At 32.0% G+C, this 22,853-nt stretch overlaps 2 protein-coding genes across 2 annotated transcripts; one reads left to right on the top strand and one right to left on the bottom strand.

Annotated features, from left to right (window-relative positions):
* The first annotated feature begins 1,232 nt into the window (after positions 1-1,232).
* On the top strand, positions 1,233-5,668 carry LOC146941407 (Ypt/Rab-GAP domain of gyp1p superfamily protein). The gene is given in 6 exon segments (XM_085755172.1): positions 1,233-1,537; positions 3,340-3,475; positions 3,567-3,616; positions 4,006-4,059; positions 4,199-5,427; positions 5,430-5,668. Coding segments are annotated over 6 exon segments (1,683 nt in total). The 5' UTR covers positions 1,233-1,361; the 3' UTR covers positions 5,468-5,668.
* A 4,494-nt stretch (positions 5,669-10,162) lies between these two features.
* Positions 10,163-12,890, bottom strand: LOC146941406 (cytochrome b5). The gene is made up of 4 exons (XM_085755171.1): positions 12,813-12,890; positions 12,462-12,561; positions 10,716-10,782; positions 10,163-10,626 (listed from the first exon to the last, which is right to left on the bottom strand). Exons 2-4 carry the CDS (start codon positions 12,546-12,548, stop codon positions 10,376-10,378), a joined length of 405 nt encoding a protein of 134 aa, XP_085611297.1. The 5' UTR covers positions 12,549-12,561; positions 12,813-12,890; the 3' UTR covers positions 10,163-10,375.
* Between the last annotated feature and the right edge of the window lie 9,963 nt (positions 12,891-22,853).

Below are 22,853 nucleotides of genomic sequence, written 5' to 3'. Positions count from 1 at the left end.
TAAGGAGAACTCATTCGATAAAATAATGACTCAAAAAGTAATTACGGGCTCTTCAACTAGACATTTTTCCTGAATTAATTTGATTTTAGAAACACTTTTTTTCTTTCCGATATAAATTAAAAAAACTTCGAGTCAAAATAATTAATTATAAAAACTTAATCAATATATTCTGTTATTGTATAATTATTTTACTTCAATAAAATGTACTAATTAAACTCTTAATTACAAACTTACAAATATATATTAAAACATAAATTTAAATAATATAAATATTCTTCTAAAAAAAATATAAATATTGAGAAATTGAAATAAATAATAAAAATAAAAATAATACACGACATTGTTCGTACAAAAAAAGAAGAAGACAAAATCCTTGAGAATAATATTTGTAACCATTCCGATAAAAAATATTTGTAAACATTGTTTGCAAAAGTCTAAAGTTACGTATTTGTCTTGTCGGAGTACTACGTATTTGGTGGATGAGTACGCATGTAAAGCAGCAGATGGAGTGAGGAGGGTTGGCATGTGACATACGTATTCAACGCTTAAATCGCTTTACTCCTATATAAATATTCTGACCCATAATTATAATTTATAAGGCAACTTATATATTGTAATAAAGGCCAAAGAAAGAAGGCAAGTAATGAGTATTATTCAAAAGGAAAAAAATAGTGAGTAGAGTAGCGAGGGAGATTAGTCATAGTCATCTCAAAACAATTTTTATTATTTTACTAAACAAGTATAATTTATCAAACAAATAAAATCCTATCTACATTTAGAAGTTTGAATACTTAATTTGAAGTTAAAAACATCATTTTATTCAATTGATCTAATGGTTAGATATTTATATCTCAAAAGATGAATAAATAAGATGTCAAGTTAAAAACATACATTATACATTTTTCTTTTACTCATCCTCATTGTTTATTAAGAATCGCTTACAACATAAGGAGAAGAGTTAACTAATCGTTTTCGTTAAGAATCACTTACAAGATAATGAGAAGAGTAGTGATTATTGCAGTGCTTCTCCCCTTACTAGGAAAGTAAAAAAGCCAAAACAACCTCTCCCCAACAAACATATAGGGAAAGGAGATTCTTTCATTTGCATCTCACTCCTCTCTCTCTTTTTCCCTCTCTATTATCTATCTCTCTTCATAGTGGGAGAGAGACAAAGCAATAGTACAAAATAAGTGGCTTCTCAATCAATCCTCAAAATCAAAACAAAACAAAACAACAAAGTCTTGTTTGTTTTCATCTTCACTTCTCAAACAAAAACACGTTTTGCGGAATCATTTCATAAGAAGAAGAAAACGAAGAACAATCGTGGAGGGGTATTCAAGTAATTTCAACCCCTCTCCTCCATGTTCCTTTCCACTAACTTGAACGCCAACAACGAAACTCCGTTCTTCTCCGACGGCGCCGCCGCTGCCAAGTTCACTTTCATGAGCACGGTGGCCACCTCTCCGACTACGGCGGTGCTCTTCACGACGGTGGCCGGCATCGCTCTCGTCGCCGTCTTCTTCTATGGTGCAAGTAGGTAAACACCAAAATTTCCTCAAATGAACGAATCGCAATCTCAAAAACCCTAGCTCAATTCTTCACTCTGATTCAAGCATAGATGAAATTGTTTTCCGTTCCGATTTTGTAAACAAAGTGAATATAGAAGGAATTATTTATAGATGAATCCTCTTAGAAGAAGTAACAATTCATCTTCAAATAATTCATCTCCTTCTTCATCATCATCGAATTCATCGTGGATCCATTTGCGTTCGGTTTTATTCGTTGTTACTTCTTCTTCTTCTTCCTCACCAGCTTCCTGTTCATCCTCTGATCGGTGAGTTTTTCTTCTCTCTCCTCTTTCTTTCACTTCATTTTTTTTTCTATTACTTTGTTCTGTTTAATTCGCGCCAGATCTCGAATTTTCGATAACACCGATCTTGTTATCAGTGTCAGTTTAGATTAATCAGCATGTGTGTTTCTAATTTTGGGGCGTTTTGTTCGCTTGTGTGTTGTTCTGAGTGTGTAGAAATGGTTAATTTGTGGAATTGAAATGCTTTCAAGAATGAAAAACAAAACAAGTTTTGATTTTTATGTGAAAGGGGAAGAAGGGTTGAAAAGGACTAGATAATTAGAGGGAGATAGATCTCTATTTTGGTTTATTTGCGGCATTTTATTTTTCTGTCTTTTTGCGTGTAATTAGATTTCTTCAATCTGAAGCTCCTTTTATCTTGTTTTGGATTTTTTATCCTTTTGATTTTTATATAACTTGAGTCCTGTCAAATCAAGTTGTCTATGATAAATTACCATGTTTAGGGAAAATGTAATTTGATTGTGATGATTGTGATCTTGATTGGATACCAAAACCCTTTTCTAGCTTTGTATTTTGCTTAGATCTTCCTATGCTAGAAGGAAGATCTATGCATAAATCATATTTAAGTGAGTATGTTCATTTGGAGATTTAAGAAAGAAATGTTTTTTCTGGACAAAATCAAATCTTTTGGTGTTTAACTTGATTTAAGGAAATATATCATGTTGTATCAAGCATTACAATTCTTTAGGCTTTAGTATTCTAGATATTTTCTGGTTGTTGATGTGTGATGTGTCACAAGTCTTCAAGGACAATTTTTTACTTTTTGCCCTCTTTCTTTACTCTATTTAAATCAGATCCCATAAATTTTTGCTTGTAATAGTTTGGTTCATCCCTCCCTCATAACAAGTTAATTTTTTTTCCATATGCTCTCTCAAACTCTTTGTCAAGTGCTTATTTATGTCGGTAGATAAGTCCATATAAGCTTTTCATAAGCCAATCCAAACTCACCAGTATTTTGATTTCATATATACATTTATAGAGGCATATTACTATATTGTCTATGTAAGTTGAGGATTTCTAGAACTTAATGCATTTAATCATTTTAGCATTATGGAAACAAGATAGCTATACATAAAAATATTTTAGTGTGGAATCCATTAACAGTAATGAAATGATACATGTATGAAATCTGTGAGAATGATTATTCACATAAATTTGTAATTCAATGCTAAAATATGTATCCACTTTTTTCCAATGTGATTGTAGAAAGCCACAATTGGCTTGGGCAAGTGTGTATATATATATATATATTTTTTTTTTTTTTTTTTTTTTTGGGTACAAAGCTTGACCAAGTATATCTATTTCACTGGAGTATTGTGACATGCTTTTAAAATGAAATAATATATTTTTCTGGGTACTTCTTCACTCGCCTAAATGTCATAAATGATGTTTTCTGCCTGCTCTCTGTTCCAAAACTTATTTACATTCAAGCAGTAGTAGTAACGAGTAATTCTTTGTGACAATTTCAGAGGTCGTCTTAAATCACCGTGGTCACGCCGAAAAAGAAAACGTGTCCTTTCTCCTCAACAATGGAAAAGCTTGTTTGCCCCCGACGGGAGAATCCGCGATCGTGGAATGAAATTCCTGAAAAGAGTTCGCAGCGGAGTGAGTTTACTTATTTATCTGTTTAGATTTCAATTTAGTGGCTTTTGGTGTTTCATTTTGATATTGATAATGCTATGAATGTCTGATGCAGGGTGTTGATCCTAGTATCAGAGCTGAAGTTTGGCCTTTCCTACTTGGAGTGTAAGCATTCTTTCGCGTTTCACTTCTAAATGATGTTTATTTATTTGGTGCATCTAGGATGCATGGATTTTTAGACAAACACGTCTTCTAAAGACGGCATTGCATATAGATTGAGCAAAATTTAAAGCTTCCCATTAGTATTTGATCTTTCATACTTATTTTTTTTTTTTATTCTTTTTCAAAATTCAGTGTGATGGAATGAACAAGATTGTCTGTCAATTTTTTTTAATATTTTTTTTCTGCTTCATGTTATGCATTAGGATGAATATTGATTACCTTGTCATTTATTATATTTTCTGTTATTTGAATTTATCCTCCAATTTTTTTTCTTTCTATTTTCATTTATTTAGACATTTATATGGTTACTGATTACTTTTTCGATTAAACAGATATGATTTAGATACTACCAAACAAGAAAGAGATGTTATACGAACTCAAAATAGGTATGCTTACAAGTTTATATGCAATCCATGCTTGATTCATCATATTTCTTTGGTCTTTAAAACTTTTTGTTTGTACTTCCCTTTATCCTTTTGTTCAGTTTAACATACTGTTACTTTTATTCTAAATCTTTGAACACAGAAAGAAGTATGAGAAACTCCGCAGACAATGCCGACAACTGCTAAAATCCAACAGTGGGAGCTTTAAGTTGATTGACATAGGTGAAGTCAACTATGAAGGAGATGGTGTGAGTTTTATTCAAGATTCTGGTTCTCCTAGTTCTGAAGAGGCAGCAAGTGCCAGAGAATCCCTTTCCAGTGGGGAACAGAGCCCAGATTTTGAATATTCAGATGATCCATCCGTTTCCCTGTTGGAAGGAGATGATGCTCCCAGCAGCAGCAACGCTGATGCCTCTGCCCTCGATACAGATTCCACTGACTCGGATTCCTCAGAAAGTCCCGAGGTATTTCAGACATTTCCTTCTGATGATGGTCTGGAAGAGAACAATGCCAAGACAACTTCTAAGGATAGTTCTTCTCCCTCACAAATGAAAGGTGGGTCAACACTACGAAGTAGGGAAGACTTTGCCACATGGCAACGGATCATCCGACTTGATGCAGTACGTGCCAATGCAGAATGGATGCCATACTCTCCCTCTCAAGCTGTTGTTCCAGAAAGTAGGGCACATCGATCTGCTGAGGCTGTTGGCTTGAAGGATTATGGTCACCTAGATTCTGGCAGAATTTTTCATGCTGCTAGATTGGTTGCTATTCTTGAAGCATATGCACTATACGACCCTGAAATTGGCTACTGCCAGGGTATGAGCGATCTGTTATCTCCTATAATTAGTGTTGTATCAGAAGATCACGAGGCATTCTGGTGTTTTGTTGGATTTATGAAAAAGGCCAGGCAGAATTTCAGGCTTGATGAGGTGGGTATTAGAAGGCAACTTGATATAGTTGCAAAAATAATCAAGTTTAAGGATTCCCACCTGTTTAGGCATTTGGAGAAGCTCCAGGCTGAGGATTGCTTTTTCGTTTACAGGATGGTGGTAGTATTGTTCAGAAGGGAGTTGACATTTGAACAGACTCTCTGCCTTTGGGAAGTAATGTGGGCAGATCAAGCAGCAATCAGAGCTGGTATAGGGAAATCTGCCTGGAGCAGAATTAGGCAGCGTGCTCCACCAACAGACGATTTATTGCTTTTTGCAATAGCAGCCTCAGTGTTACAAAGAAGGAAATTGATCCTTGAGAAGTATAGCAGCATGGATGATATCCTTACGGAATGCAATGGCATGGCAGGACACCTTGATGTTTGGAAGCTTCTGGATGATGCCCATAACTTGGTGGTCACCCTTCATGATAAAATGAAGATAGAAGCATCATTCCAATGACCGCAGTTGATACGTAAACTACTTTATTATATTGTCATCGAAAGATCTTTACTTACAGGCTGCTGGATTTCTCCTCCGTGTCTGAAAATAAGCACTGCAAAGCCTGGGTTTATTAAAACGAATCTTGGTGCTTGCTAAACTTTCCACTGCTTATTTATGATCTTTAGTTTCGATAGTGTTGTGGCTTAAAAGGGGATTGAAGTTAGTTAGGTTTTACATATCATGGTTATTTCTCTTTTTTTTCTTTTGGCTCCATCCTTTTCTTCCTTTTAATTTCAATTTCAACTCTGATTTGAGACCCATTTCGGAGTGAGTACACCTTTTTCCTAAAGCAGGTGGGTAGGTGCATGTAACAGTTACTAGAAGAGACTGAGATTTCCTCGACAATTACAATTATTGTCCTTTTTGACTGAATCTGAACTCACCAATCCTTTGACTCTTAAAGATGCCGACTGAATAAGCATATCAAGTGGAGTTTATTTAATCTTTGACTGGACATATGCTAGTTTAGAAGTATATCTTGGTTATATTTAATTAAAGGGTCATTGCTTTAAGGTGCAAGTTAACGACCGCATAATTTGGATGCGTACTGAAACCGGTCATATGGGGGCTATCTCCATTAACTATTGATGGTCACTTTTACACCACTACAAAAGATAAAATTTGTGAAATTAAATAAATGTAATTTGTTTAGTATAAAGGGACGATGTTAAAAAGGATTCCCTAAATTATTTGTCCTATAGTCCATTTAACCGGTCTATGCTTGATTTTGGACCGCTGCTTTTTCACATTTTAAGCTAAAATGTTCTTGTCTCTAGAACAAATAGTCTCTTATCTTAATTTTGTAATTTCAACTTGAATTTTTTGTTCTTTAATTAAGAAATGGTTCCGTAGTTTGCAAAAGTAATACCGGTGTGAATTTTCCTAACACAATTTAATGAAAAGCTACATGGATAAACTTAAACTAAAAAAGAAATGCGATCAAAAGTGAATTTTAGTCTATTGATTAAGTTCTTTTGCCGGGTTTCGTCAAACTTACTTTAGTTATAACATGAGAAATCATATCTGTACAGTCATTTTGTGACAACTTTTTGACAACCATTTTTCATTCTCACAATATGTTTTTATTCTCTCTCTATTGTTTTTGACTAATAAGAGAGAAAATGAAAGTTGTCACAATTGGTTATACAAGTATCATTATCCTTAAAACATACAACATTGATTTTTTTTTTTTTTTATGACGAAAAAGGGGTCACCCCCAAAATCAAACAACAACCTATCAAAGAGAGAGTGTGCCAGCTCTATCGGCTAGCAAAACACTTTTACAAAAATTAGGAACAACCTCAAAATAGTGAGTCGGAGTATCTTAGTTAAGCCCCCATTTAACTAAAGCATCCACCACTTTATTTGCTTCTCGGTAGACATGAACAATCTTGATAGCTTCCATGACCGACATCAATCTAAATATATCAGACAATAAAGTACTAAATGCACAAGACATTATAGTTCCACGCCTGAGATAATCAATTGCTTCCTTGGAGTTTGATTCAATAATAATTTGATTATACCCTTTATCTAGAGCCAATTTAATACCGTGAAAAATAGCAAGAAGTTCAACTGTGATAATGGTACAACCTTCCAACCTCACCGAAAATGTTGAGATAAACTCTTCGTCCGAATTTCGGATAACTCCGCCACAACTTGCACTTAAACCACCTTGATTCACACACCTTCACAATTTAATTTCACCCAATTTAAAGGTGGGCAGACTCAAGAAGTATCAGATTTCGTGGCCTCAGTATTTAGAAGAGAACGAGAATTTTTCAACTTACTCACTTCCACCAATTCATGTGTTATGCAAGATACCTGATTCACTAACTCACTAATTGAATTATGTGTGTTTTCAAAAACAATCATGTTCCTAGCTTTCCAAACACAATCTAATGTCAACCACAAATTTGATTCTCCACTCACACGATTTATCAAATACGTTAGTTTCTATCCACTCAACTATGTTGCCTCGGATAAAACTATTTAAATTCTTTCATCTCAGCAGCTGCTGCCAAAGTTTCATAACAAATTGGCAGTCACGAAAAATGTGTAAAGAGGATTCAATATCAACATTACAAATTGGGCAAGTTGGGTCAAATGTCATTCCTCATCGCATGCGTTCAACATTAGTCAAATTAGCACCTCTCACAATAAGCCAAAGAAAACATATCAACCGTGAATTTTAGCTCTCCAAATAACCGGAAAAACATTCATGTTCATCACAAATTGTTGATTAGTTAGAGAAGCATGAGAGGAAGCATTAGAAAACATACCATCACTGTTCAACTTCCAAACCACTTTTTCTTCAGCATGAATTTGAGCAGGATCTGCCAGAGTGATGTTGTTACTAACCTGATCCCAGTTCCGACACAACCCTCTCCAGAAATTTGAACCATTACGCTTCTTGTCAATTCGAGGAATTATGTCGTTTCAGCATTTGTACTTTGCTCTAAACCCAAAGATCTGATCTGTTATTACATAATTGCCAACCAGCTTTCATAAAGGACACTTTATTCATGTTTCTTGCTGAATGCAACCCCAATCCACCAAACTTTTTAGGAATACAAAGCTTTTCCCAAGAAATAGGGTGGATTCGGTTCACTATCTCCCCAAATGAAATTCCTGCACTTCCTATCAATTTCATCAAAGTTTATTGCATCACATAGTTAGGCATTGTTTGGATAACCGATTTAGCTAGAGTAAGTCTTGATGCAAAAGATAGAGTTTTTGCCTTCCACTTACTAAACCGCTTGGATAACCATGTGTGCAACATTGAAATGGCGCACACATGCATACACCTTTCTTTGATTGGACTGTCCTCGAACTACCTTTGGGGTACATTTTTTTAAATTATTAATCTTATTTTAAATTATTAGATACATTTATTACTTCTTTTAAAAGTATGCACATACTTGATATTACAAGTTTTGGCATATGAGATTGAGTAATTATCAATGGAAAGCGTCTGACTTGGGTAAAATATGTCCTCTAGTCTCTCCCTTCCTATGTAATGCAGATCACTCTTTCCAAGTCAATTTGCGATGAATTGGATGAGAAGCGTCGTAATTTTATGTGGGTGATACGGATCATAGTAGGAAATTACATCTGGTTAATTGGAAAGCGGGGTGTAGACCAAAAAAATGTGGAGGTTTGGGTGGATGCTTTGTCTCAGCAAATCAGACATGGGGGCTAAAACTATTTGACCTAAATACCAATGTGGTAATGATATCTTTTTCAATGACAAATGTAACTATGTTAATTGTTGTTATATTAGTATTTTCTGTGTTTGTCATGATTCGTATCCTAAACTTTAACTCTTTTATTTTAATCCAAATGTGAAAATGATCTAATTCCTCCCATCAACAGTGCTAGACAAGGATCAAATTTTTTGAAAGGTGTTTCGTCTTGTTAGGAAGAGGTTCAAAAGAATTTGGTTTGGCGTGTTGCTGATGGTAAGATGGTTGACTTTTGAAGTTGATAATTGGTTCTAAAAAAGATGTTTTACTTCCCCGCATGACTGATTCCTCGTCTCTGGCTGATAATTGCAAAGTCATGTAAATAGTACATATTGTAAAAATGCGGCATGTATTTTGGAACGGATGGAATATCTCATTATCTTCCTAAAGCTATCTATGACCATATTGTTACGCTTGTATTATCTTGGTCCAGATAGTATAGCTTGGTCTGGTACATCTAATGGTACCTTCTCTGTTGCTTCGACTTTTAATTATTTAGAACAGCTGCACCAAGCTCCTCATCTTGTGTTTCAAGCTGTGTGACGTTGGCAGGGATCTGAACACATCAGAATTTGTTTGAGAGGGTGCATGCAATGCTCAAACTACAAACAACATCTGTAGGAAATGCAACGTTGTTGTCGAGAATTCTATCCATTTGCTTGGAGATTAGAGATTTGTTAATCTGTTGTTGGAGGTTGAATAACAATGAGAATCAACCTAAGCGCTGCAAGAAATTTCTCCCTCTTATTACAACCAAGAGAACCTCGTTGATCTGGCTTGCAACAACCATTTTTACCAAGTTTGTTCTACTGCTATTCATCCCCCAACAGAACACATCTGCGACCCTCTCAAATCAGTGCAACAACCAATATTAATTCGCACAAAATGCCACCTAAGATAGCAACAAATCCACCTAATTTTTCAGCCTTTGTTTAGATTGTTTGGTGGGTTTTGGTCGCAACATATGGACCAAAAGTATCACTAAACAATTCTGGTTTGCAGTTAAACTGTTTTCTGTTCTTACAACCTTAAGTTAGGCTCTAATGGTCCATGGTAGCTGTAACCACTTACTGGTGGAAGTGGAAAAAGTTACCGAAGACCACATGTAATAATGGTCCGTACTCCATAGTAGTTGTAGCCTCTTATGGTATCACCTATAGGGACTACGGGGAGAATTATTCATCACTTAAGCAAGCAAGTAGCCCCAGAACTAAAGGACTTTTAATTGAAGTACACTGGTCACCAGGTGTAACGCAGTAGTACCATTACAGTCAACCTGGGACAATAATCTAGTTGCAGAGTATCTTGCACTTTGCATCCCCATAAACAGGAAAATTAAGGGTCTTACAATAAAACTCATTAAATCAGAATTAGAGTGATCCTTTAAAAAAAAAAAGGCTTGAGAAAATACCAATGAAACAAAGATGCTAAACGAAGAGATATGAAATTCACAATCCAACATTATTAGGTTTTTCAGTCACAATGACACCAGTACCATTACCAGAAAGTTGTAAAACATTATAATCCAGTTTCAATGCTCAAGACACCAAGAAGAAACTAACCACTGTCCTTTGAATGACCCTCTATAAATAGCTAACAGACCCCTCACAAGGGTGCAATATGATGATAAAGAAGGAACTACTCTTTCTTGGTGTAGTTTCTGACAACAAAGGCTAAGCCCAATATCAGGAGAGGCACCAGGAACTGCAAAATCTTGATCACAAATTCCGAAGTCTTGTCCGGATTGTACTGAGATTGCTGAGGTGGAACGTAGGTGCGCTTAAGGGGAACAGTGGATGGATCAATCTCACCAATGTAGTATTTGTCCATCATTTCTCTAGCAGAATCACTGTGTCCCACATCTTCAAAATCATTGGTTGCATCTTTCCCTGTAATTGATACAGTATAGTACAATATAATCAATATGGTTATCCTCAGTGCTTTAGTAGCATACCCTTTTCGAATGATATAAGCATACCTGTTGCAGACAACAGAACCTCATCACCTCCGGGATGATCCTCCATAAAAGGGGTGACATCGTACACCTAACATGATTGAAGAACAAATTATCGTTAAGAGGCAGATATTAACATTAACATTATCACATACTAAAACTATGTAGAAAAATTTATGTATTTGGCCCAATAGTGACCATTCAGGCCAATATACATGGTGCTCTGCATTTTTCAGGGAATTAGAATAGCCTCACAATTGGCCATCGCAATATCAGGCAACGTTTAAAATAGTGAAAGTGGTTTTCCTTCTGCTAGATTTTCGACTAGCTAATGTCTTATAGGAAGATAGGTTAGGGGAAGGCAACATTAAAATAGCCAATGAAAGCATCTAAGCTATATAAAAGGAAGATTGAGGAAGACCACCTCTCAGAGCATATTTGACTAACATCTTGCTATTTGACCAACACTCTCCCCATTGTGTTTCGACGTCACAGGGAACAGAAGGATAAAGAATCAAACTGTGGAAAGGAAGAGTATGGCGCATAAATTAATAACCCATTATAGGAAGACGGGTTTATGAAGGTTACATGTTAATCCTTTTTTTCCTCCCTCCATTTTAAAAGGATACCAATAAGAGGTAGATTAACTTAAAACTTCCCTTCCCAAGTCCCACATGGCATCAAACATCAGATAGATCTCAAGATCTGCAGGTAAGTTCAATGATTCAAATATTTCATGTATCAACTGACATTCAATTTCGATACACCCCACAAAATACAAATGTAATATAAGAGACTCTCATTATATTAATATCTATTCCTAATATTCATTCTTCTTATTCATTCTTCTTACACGTTCGGGTGTGCTAGTTTTTTTCATTTGTTTGCGATACTGCTCGCTTATGAAAGGTATGGAATCAAATTGACCATATTTTACGTGACAGTTAAAATATTAGTACATATGGACTAAAGCCAGTACACGACTAGTAATGCACATAAAGGATGATCAACTTCTCATGATAATTTGTGTCAACCAGATGCTATATTCTTCTACTCAACCACTCTCTAGCATGCAAAATTACTGGTGTTAGGATACTATGAAACAGTAACACGATGACTCATTTTATTATTTGGTCATCTATGAGTAAGAGGCAAAGTTTAAATTGCAGCATCTATATAACCGTTCAGATTTGAATAATTCAATATGCTACAATAAGATCCAAACTTAAGGTGGTGGTTGACAAACGAAGCATGTCATGTAGGCAAGCTTGACTCTAGAATATATCATATTTAAAGTTGAAATGTCAAAATATATGAAAATGAAACAATTATTAACCTCAAACATGTAACATAAAATAAGATGCATAGAAAAAACCTAAAAAATGTAATCTGTCTACAAGTACAGAAGAACAGGAACCATAATTTGTTAACCACACTGATCTAGACATAGCATGAACAAAACCTCAACAACATTCAATCTTAAAAATAGGAAACTAAATAGCAGATAAAATTGTTCAAAAGCAAGATAAAACAAGTTCACTACAAATGAATTACAATTAAGAACACTCTGCAACATGCAATGCACAAGATCCAGGAAATATATGTAACATGCATGATCCCAAAAACTTGAACTTCATCTTCAACAAAAAAATTAAAATCAAAAGAAGCATTTAATTAGCATAATCACAATTTTGTTTGTGTTTTATCAGTGTCGATAATTCCGAAGAATAATCAATCATGGAAAAAAAAACTTTTTGCAAAAAAATATACCTTTCCAGAGAGAATAAGCCAGCAATCTTTGGTCTTGTTGTGCTTTGACACATCATCGAAAGTGTGAAGCTTTGGATCTGAAGCCATTTTTTTTCTTTCACTGCCACAAAATCAAAGACCCAGAAAAATTCAAGTCAAACCCACAAATTAATTTTATCTGAATAAGAAAAAAAAGATCTAAAGAATCAATAAAAAGGGGAACAAGCATGCATCACATCAAATCATCTTCAAAAGAGAATAAAGAAGAAAATGAAAAAGTGTGAATTTTATTATCGATGAAAAATTGTTAGAAAAGAATCGATGCAAAGGGAAAAGAGAAGAATTTGAAGGGAAAAAACAAGAGGGAATTACCACTTCCGGTCCTTGGGAGATTCTGAGTGATGAGTTGAGTTGTGTTGTGTCAAATCTCTTCTTCACTTTGGGGTTGGTGACACTGAATTGCCCATGTGCTTGCTTATAAACCAAATTCTTTTGGACTTTAACATTAACCTCCTACTTTATCCATATTTACAATATTACCAACACAATTGTTTTTTTTGTTCAATCAAAATTTTGTTTATATCGCTTAATTATGTAAAAAAAAATTGTTGCAAGGCTAATTAAACAACATGCAACATGTCCTCAAAGTTCTCGTGAGTTTAGCTCAGTTGGTATGCATAATGTATAATATATGCAAGGTCTGGATTCAGACCTCGGCCACCACAAAACAAAAACTATTCCACGAGAAAATAGGTTCATGATGCGCCATCAGATTGACAATGTCGTCCAAAGATGACACGTAAATTAGCAAGGTAGAATATAATGAAGTTCTATGCCTTAACTAGAAGATTGCGGTTCCCTTCTCTTAAAATATGATTGACAGAGTTGTTGCTTTGAGAGAAGGTGTTTTTTATGTCTTCGATTTAAAAATGTTTTGAGAGACGTTGCTTAACGACGTAAAGGGTCATGTCAATCAATGTCTTTGGAGCACTAGTTAAGAACGTTAAAAATATATTTTTTTTATTAAAAATAACAACTTTTTGACTTTCATAAAGTAGAGCATTTCACTTTTCATCATTTTCGATGTAAAAATTTCCATATTAGTTTCATTATCTAGTGCTCGGAGCACTAGTTAACATTTTTCTTACGTAAATGATGTCTGTAAATGTGGAGCATCACATTTTAACCACCTTAAAACTCATTTTTAAATACACTCGCAATTTAAAAAAATATATATTGAGTAATTTTTTATAATTTTTAAATGTCGATGTGGCAATTATTTGATGACCTGATTGTATGTGAGATAATAGTGTAATTTAAGTCACTCTGAACTGAAGAGAGTGTTTCTTAAAAAAAAAAAAAAACGAAGATAGTGTAATTTATACAGCTCACATACCTTTTAAGATGTGTTTGATGGTCATGATAGAGAGTCAGGATAGAAAAGATATATCATATTTTGTTTTAATCCTTCGTTTGATATATCAATAGGATATGATAAATTGTATTTTCTATCCTGAATTTGGGCTGGATTAAAATTAACTTATGTTTGATAAAAGAAATCCTAAATTTACCCCGAGCCTTATCCTCTCTACCTGATTCATCCACATCTTCCTCTCTTCTTCTTCTTCTTGTTGCTCTTGCCATCATTTTCGAGTTCAATGATAAAAGTTTTAGTGTTTTTTAGCCATAGATCACTAGATACAAATTATAGCATATCGACAATAACAAAGAAAGAACAAGAGATTGTGTACCTTCGAATTAGATTGATGAAGGATAACCGTAGACAACGCCGACAACTATGAGAGGGGTGACTACCCTCATTCCGGCTAGCTCTAGTTTTCACCAATATTCAGAGTAATTAACCGTCTAATGGGATGACGTTTAAATAGCTAAACGGCTGAGGGCAGGGACCTCTCATTGGGCTTATCTAAATGGTCCAACCCATCACGGTTCATTTAGTAACAAAAGCCCAATCACTCAAATTCATCATATAATTAGTGTTTAACACAATAGACCATAATTTATATTATGACATCAACTTATAATAATTGATTATTGTCAATCCATAAATGATTAATTAAATAATTAATCCAACAATCTCCCACTTGGATGACAATACTCAATTACTGAAAGAATAAAAAAAATTCACTTGTCATAAAGAATTTAAAAATTTAAAAATACATGTATGGTCAAAGCACTAATCATTCAAAAGAGAAGTAAGCTTTAATGCTGCAGAAATTGAATCCGGTAGGGAAAACAAATCATACAGATCAAAGACTCACTTTTCTAACAAATGATGAATCTATAGTGACACGTTTGAATTAAAAAGAATATGTCACTAAAGAATAGCCCAAGCATTTTAAAAATGCTATAACAAACTCCCACTAACCCAAAATAACATAGACTTGATCAAATCATTATGAGTTACAATACTCATATACATAAGCCTGTGGTTAGTGGTTCTGCCAATGAGTTTTCAATATTACAGAAGTCCTATATCCACATAGGTACACGAATAGTAATTACTTATAGGGATAGCCTATTAAGAGTGTAATTACATATAGTCAAAATCAATAAATGTTCTACGACATTCAATTAATCCAAGTTTTACAAAAAATGTGACTATGAAAATCCATAAAAGCAAAATAGGAAATTCAATAATCCCCAAATTGGATTAACATAGACACTTAGTTTAAAGAAGAAAAAAAATGTGGATTAATGTGGCCACTAGAATGTCAATAACAAAAGAACATTTATGATTATCTCAAATTATAAGTACCACAAGAACACAATATCATACTCGATAGGAGTATTGATATTATCCATTGTATGACCTCAAAAATGTGGAATGTTGGTAAAACTGAAGCACAATGTATATTTGCATGCCAAGAAGTTATTGTGCATATTCCAACAAAATTGACTTAAGCATCCAATTATGATGCTCATTGAGATCGATAGAATTTTAACATATATCTCAATATAATAGAATGAGACTAAAGTTTAAAGTCTCTTAAGTTATGCCATATTTTATAGTGTGCACAAGAGTATATGGCGATAACGACAATAATATTGTGTACACATTTCTCTTGATCTCACATATATATAAATAAAAGTGAGATTTCTCATTTGAGCTCATAATATATAATATTGTGTACACACTCCCACTGATCCCACGTATATATAAACAAGAGTAAGTGGGATTCTCATTAGTGATCACTGATACAAAAAAAAAAATTATAATAATGTAATATTCAACAGTGGGATACTTAATTACTAGTGCAAAATTATTAACATAAGTGGTTATATGATTTTAACTAACAGAGTTTCATGAACTCAACCACATATTTTGCACATGAGCATAGCAGAATTATTAACACAAGTGGTAACTCAAGAATAATATGAAACCCCCATAAATACATATTTTATCAATGGCAGATATTATCAAGAATTGGGTTTCGTAGTTAACCACATATTCTGCATTTAGAATTAAGGAGAACATAAATTTCCATTTAAGAATTTTATAACACAAGATCTCCTTTTCACAATTAAAATTCCACAGAATTTTATAAACATAGTAACCGTTATATGACAGAGTATGATGATTATATAAAAAATTTATCATCATATGAGTGAGATGAGTCTCTAAAAATAGGATATAAGACTCTGTTCACAATTTTAATAACTCACTCAAAACTCAAATGCTACAATTTATACTTACACAAATTTGAGAAACAATTAGGTTACAAGCAGCGGAAATACACAAGACTTATATTTTATTATTATTGAGGATATAAGAGAAAATAGTCATAAGCTTCCATAAGTATTAAAGAATAGCAATAACATAACTAATATCCTCAATATAAGTCTCTACAAAAATTTCATATCTAAAATATGAAAACAAATAAATATATTTGTTTATGAGATATAGTTAGTTGACATGTAGAATTTTTCTCACTTGTTGAAGAATGATAGTGAAACTATCTTACCCACAAAAGGATGATTGTGTTAAGTAATGTCATACCGATAGGGTATGTCCATCACGTTACACAATACATAGCAATGATTCTCCCACTTGATAGAGAACTAATCATGATAGTTGAATTAAAAGTTTGAAAATATTTTAAATAAAATATTCAACTATTTCTCTATCACAAAATGATATGTTAAGTAACGTCACACCGATAGGATATGTCCGTCACTAACAAAGGGATAGTAGCAATCCAAAATATTTATATATATAAAAAAAAATCACATATAGTTATAAATTTAATTCAAAATATAATAATATTGGATTTCAAAATTTATACAATTTTCTACATGTCTTTTAACAAAATAACTTACTTATATTAATCTCATTCAAGGATCTTAAGGATAATAAGTAAGAACTATATCATCACAATGTACCATTCTTATGTCTTACAAAATTTAAACATTGATAAAGTATTCTAATTATAATTGACATAAGTATAAACATTTTAGGTACATTGAATAATAACAATTATATTAATAACAACACACCGATAGGGTATGACTGTTACCAATATAATGCTAATCTATTTAACAAAATTTGCATAATTGTACCCACGATAGGTGAGATTACAATTATACAAATAAATAATGTTTATGCTTAAGAGAATATGATACAATAATATCATGCATAAACAATTATACTTAAATTTACTCAACTTCGGTCATATTCAAACGATAGAAAAATGTGCTTAACAATATTTTAAATTAGCACATCATAAATATGACTTTAGAATTTCTTTTATATGAAGTAGTATAATAACAAAAGTTGTTATTTGGAATAGAAGTGTGTCAAATAGTTTTCTAATTTATCCAGAAAAGAACTCTTAGAATAAAATTTTTCAATACTCCCACTATAAATTAGAAAAAACACAAATACAAAATGGAGCATTATAGTAAGAAAATAGTATATAACAACAGAGTTCTGTTTAGAATATTCTGAAAAATAATTTCACTTCTATATAGGATATCATAATTGCACAACAAAAGAGAAGAAGAACTAAATTTCTTCATATGTGCAATAATAAGCAATAAGTCACAAGAGGATAAAATAATTAAATAACAACTTACCTCGCAGAGTGTGACATTCATCCTTATACTTAGAGCCACTGAATTTTGATGGCTTAACAAGAATATCTTATAATATAGTCATCTCAAAAATATTCATCAATAGAGAATAAGCAATTATAAATAAGCATATGTGAGACTCTAATTATAAATCAATATGATTTATATAAGAATTCAGATGTAAGGATGATACATATTTCAAAAAATTGCCTCCATTCTTCATAAGTTGTTTTGATAATAGTTAACAGATAAACAACAAAGAGGCTTACAAATTTTAATTCATCATTATGATTTTAGCATAAAAAAATGCAACAATGCATTATTTACTATATACAAAAATACATAGTTTAACATAATTGTGATCCAAATATTTAATTGCGACAAGACACACTAATAGTATTTATCACAAAATTTAGAGTAATAAATTACGGGTCTAGATTAGGGAGTATAGCAGAAAGCATAATGTATATTAAAGAGAAATATGTCAATATTATATTCAATTAATATAAATGACACATATATACAACTCACTATACTCATTTTGAAAACAAAATATTATGAGGACCCTTCAAAACAATTTGTGACAAGAATCAAAGACAAGTGTCTTAGTTTTAAATATGTCGCCAAAAGAATGATGAATTAGTGAACTTTGGATCTTTATGCTAAGACAATATGAATTCAAGAATATCTTACATTAGAATATTTATAATGCCAAGAATATTTAAAATCGTAAAATATAAATTAATTATACTTGGCATTAAAATTAACAAAATTGAGCCTTCTATAAATTCACAATAGTAAATATAAGAGAGAATTTTCAAAAACAGTTTAAGCTCAAATATTGAGAATACATGATTTGAAATAAATTATTCTCAATTTAATCGATATATGATCTTTTCAAGATTTGACAAAATTTTGAAATCCATGCATCAAAAAATACAATATCAACAATTCTCAAAAAATATATTAGTTTATACAAGATATTTGAGACAAGAATATAAGACTGAGTCTAAAGATTCTTCACAATACTAACACTTTAAAAGAATAATTTACATAAGTGTTATATTTTAGACTCAAATCTAAAGAATGCATGATTTAAAAGAACATATGATTCTTTTATTAGTATACATCAAATATTTAGAGATCTCATAAACTAATTTAAATCCCAATTTTTATGAGTACAAAATAAATCAAATCTCCTTAAGAATATTCTGGGTGGAAGAAAAAATATATTTTTATCCCAAAATAATATAAGATTTACTAGTTAGTTTGGGGATGAAAAATTTTTCGGTGACACATTAATCACAAATTAGGGAGAATAAGATTTTCCATAAGTGTCAAAAGAATAAGGAATTTTCACACAAGAAAATATGATATTTTGGAAAACAATTCATCCCCTAATTATTATGCATAAAATATCTACATTATCAACAAATTCCAAAATTATACCACACCAATGAGAATATAGCAGTAATAATAATTATTTTGCATAAAGATAGAAAATTTGGAATTTTTAGAATGGCATACGCGCATCACGCGCGCGTGGGAATCTTAGACCTTTTTTTTTTTTCCTTCTTGCGCGTGTGAGTCACGCGCTGTGGCTTCCTGCTTCGCCCGGTTTCAGAGAAACGGGTCGTTTTCGACCCGTATTTAACCCGATGCGTTCTGGTGATTTATGCAGCGGAAATCGACGATTCAAAAGGCGTTTTGATCGAGATTGAGAGACAAAGGGAAACCACATATCAATTTTGAGAATTATTGATCGAAATCAGAGATTGAAAATTTAGGGTTCTTGGCAAAATTCGAATATAAATCATTGATTTCTTTTAGAATAATACCCAGCGATCTACTTTGATTTTAGCAGGGAACACGATCGCATTCGGGAGAAATTTCTGATTGGAATTATAGGGTTGGTAGCAAATCGATAAACATCCAGTTCTCATTATTTGACAACAGGCAATCTCATGTGTTTTTATTTCAATTTAGTGACAAAACAAAGCCACAAGCCAAGTGATAAATAAACAGGATTAGAATCGTATCTCAGGACAATTGTACGTTGATTCATTCATTAAGATTAATTAACAAGTGATAATAAAATCAACATACCATAGTTTACGACCAATAAACAACTAGGATGAATCATATGAATACAACAATGATAAACTGATTCAATAGTATATGATTCACAGATAAACAAATAGTCATAACATGTATCTAATTAGGCTCTGATACCAATTGATAAAAGTTTTAGTGTTTTTTAGCCATAGATCACTAGATACAAATTATAGCATATCGACAATAACAAAGAAAGAACAAGAGATTGTGTACCTTCGAATTAGATTGATGAAGGATAACCGTAGACAACGCCGACAACTATGAGAGGGGTGACTACCCTCATTCCGGCTAGCTCTAGTTTTCACCAATATTCAGAGTAATTAACCGTCTAATGGGATGACGTTTAAATAGCTAAACGGCTGAGGGCAGGGACCTCTCATTGGGCTTATCTAAATGGTCCAACCCATCACGGTTCATTTAGTAACAAAAGCCCAATCACTCAAATTCATCATATAATTAGTGTTTAACACAATAGACCATAATTTATATTATGACATCAACTTATAATAATTGATTATTGTCAATCCATAAATGATTAATTAAATAATTAATCCAACATTCAATTCATCCATCATTATTATCTTCTTCTTGCTCATGCCATCATTTTCAATTTCATTCATCCATCATTATTATTGATATCAATTTATTTTTGTATGGATTCGTATCAATTTTTTACGTTATCTCTCCGTTGCTTTGGTTTTCGTGCAAATACATTTTTTTTTTTGTAAATTATGATTGTCATATAAGTTGTCAACAAAATGGTTATTCAAATAACACTCATCTTTTGTAATATGTACAATATGAAAATTTGTTAAAATATGTTAAAAATGTAAATGATATAAAGGTAATTTTGTCATTTAATATGATAAAATAATTTTATACAGGTTGTTATCATGCGTACATCAAACACATAATATGATAAGTGTTTATCTTGTCTATATCATATCATATCCTGACCATAAAACGACCCCTTATACTTTTTTATTTGACAAAGCCTTTTATAGTTTTTAATACGTTTTGTTTTAAAAAAAAAATTTAATGCATTTTTTTTTGCCCGACTCGTTTTCCATGCTGTTCATTTGAGGAGGAGAAGCTATATGATGTCTCTATACCGTGTCCACCACAAAGCTGTGTTTCAATATCAGCCATCTATTTTCGTTTTTTTTTTTTTTATAGGAAAATGTCAGCCATCTATTTATTATTAGTTTTTTTTTTTTATCATAATTCGGCTGGAGAGGATAAAAAAAAATTAATTAATCAGCTGAGTTTAATCATCAATAGTATATATATAAAGTAAGGTTTTTTATGCCACGTGTCACTTCCACGTTCATTCTCAATATTTTTATTATTTTTTCTATTTTTAAAAATCAATATTTTATTGGGTTAATTAAGTAAATGGTCCCTGTAAATATTTAAAATTTTGTTTTTAGTCCCTATAAAATAAAATCACACTTTTTAGTCCTTATAAAATTTACCATCAGCATTTTTAGTCCCTATAAAAAAATTTCATTACCATTTTTAGTCCTTATAAAAAATTTCCATCAACATTTTTGGTCCCTAAAATGCTTAAGGAAAATGTCACAGGTACTAAAAAGTTTGATTTTATTTTATAGGGACTAAAAACAAAATTGTGAATATTTACAGGGACTAAAAACTTAATTAACCCTATTTTATTTAACATAAATATCTCAACAACATTTTGATCTTATCTACTCAATATTTTCTTTAAATTTTTATTGAATTTCTAATATTTTATGTAGCGGAAATATCTCAACAAACTACACATAATACTTTCAACAAAGTTTACATATACGATCTTATTTTATGATTAAAAGACTCCAATTTGTTTATTTGTTTTTTTGAAAAGAAGCTTCAATTAGTTATTACTAATCTTTTAACACTATATCATTCAATTAATTTTTATGTTTGAGGGAAAAAAGGTTCGATTAGTTTTTTTTTTTGATAAAAAAAAGGTTCGATTAGTTATTATGTTATCTTTTAGCAGCATATTCTAATGCAAATGTTAACTATAAATAAATAAATTTTCGTTAATCACATATTTACATATTTTGAGCACAAGCAGAATCCCCAAACCTTCTTTTCATCTAACATTTTCCCTTCTTCAGGTTTGCCAAACACCACTTTTATTATTTCTCATATATATATATATATATATATATATATATATATATATATATATATATATATATATATATATATATATATATATATATATATATATATATTTCAACCACTTTCTTCCTTTTCAATCGATTTTTCTCTCTCATACGCATGAGCCACGAAACAAACTCATGACCACATGTTTAAAGGGACTCAAAACTCTTACCACTTGGACTAATTCATTATTGATTTTGTTACACTTTTTATTCTTGCATTGGACATTCATCTCATCATTTATATTTATTTTTATGATATTATTATATTTGTAAATTTAAATAAATTCAATCTAATATACTGACACGTGTATTCGTGCATACAAACTTATAAAACTTATTTAATATCTAACCCGGACAACGCCGGGTCTCTAAACTAGTTGAATTTAAAAGAAAAGATTACTAACTAGTACCAATTGTACTAATTATTTTTCAGTTCACCACCAAAAAAAAATTATTTTTCAGTTAAAAATATCTGATCTTTGTTAACATTTGCTAAATGACATGGATGTTTTTTATTATGTTTTATGTTATAATAACGATACACTTTGAATTCGACCGGAGAATTATCATGTTGAACTTGAACAAACTCAAGTTGAGTTGAATTCAATGGCAAATAGTGATCATTGATTTTTTTTATGTACTTAGACCCTCCAAAAAAGCTACAATATGTATTTCCTTTTTTTTTTTTTTGAGGGATACAATATGTATTTCCTATATACCCCTTTTACATTTTCATGGTACAAATATACTCAGGCTCTGTTTGGTAAACCCAAAAAAAGAGCTTTTAGCTATTAGCTTTTAGCTTATAAGCTCATCTAACAAAAAAAGCTCTGTTTGGTAACACTTTAGCTATGTTTGGTACAACGAGCTTATAGCTTATTTCAGGAGCTTATAAGCTATTTTTCAGAAGCTACTTCAAGTAGCTTTTGAGCTTATAGCTTTTAGCTTCTCATTTTTTCTTCCATATTTACCCTTATTATTCAAAGCAAAAGCTATCAGCTAATTTTACCAAACACTTCAACTAGCT

This window comes from Medicago sativa, chromosome 3, assembly GCF_051527215.1.
Source record: "Medicago sativa cultivar Bolivia chromosome 3, Bolivia_mono, whole genome shotgun sequence".
Taxonomy (NCBI): domain Eukaryota; kingdom Viridiplantae; phylum Streptophyta; class Magnoliopsida; order Fabales; family Fabaceae; genus Medicago; species Medicago sativa.
This window is presented reverse-complemented; position numbering and strand designations above follow the sequence as displayed.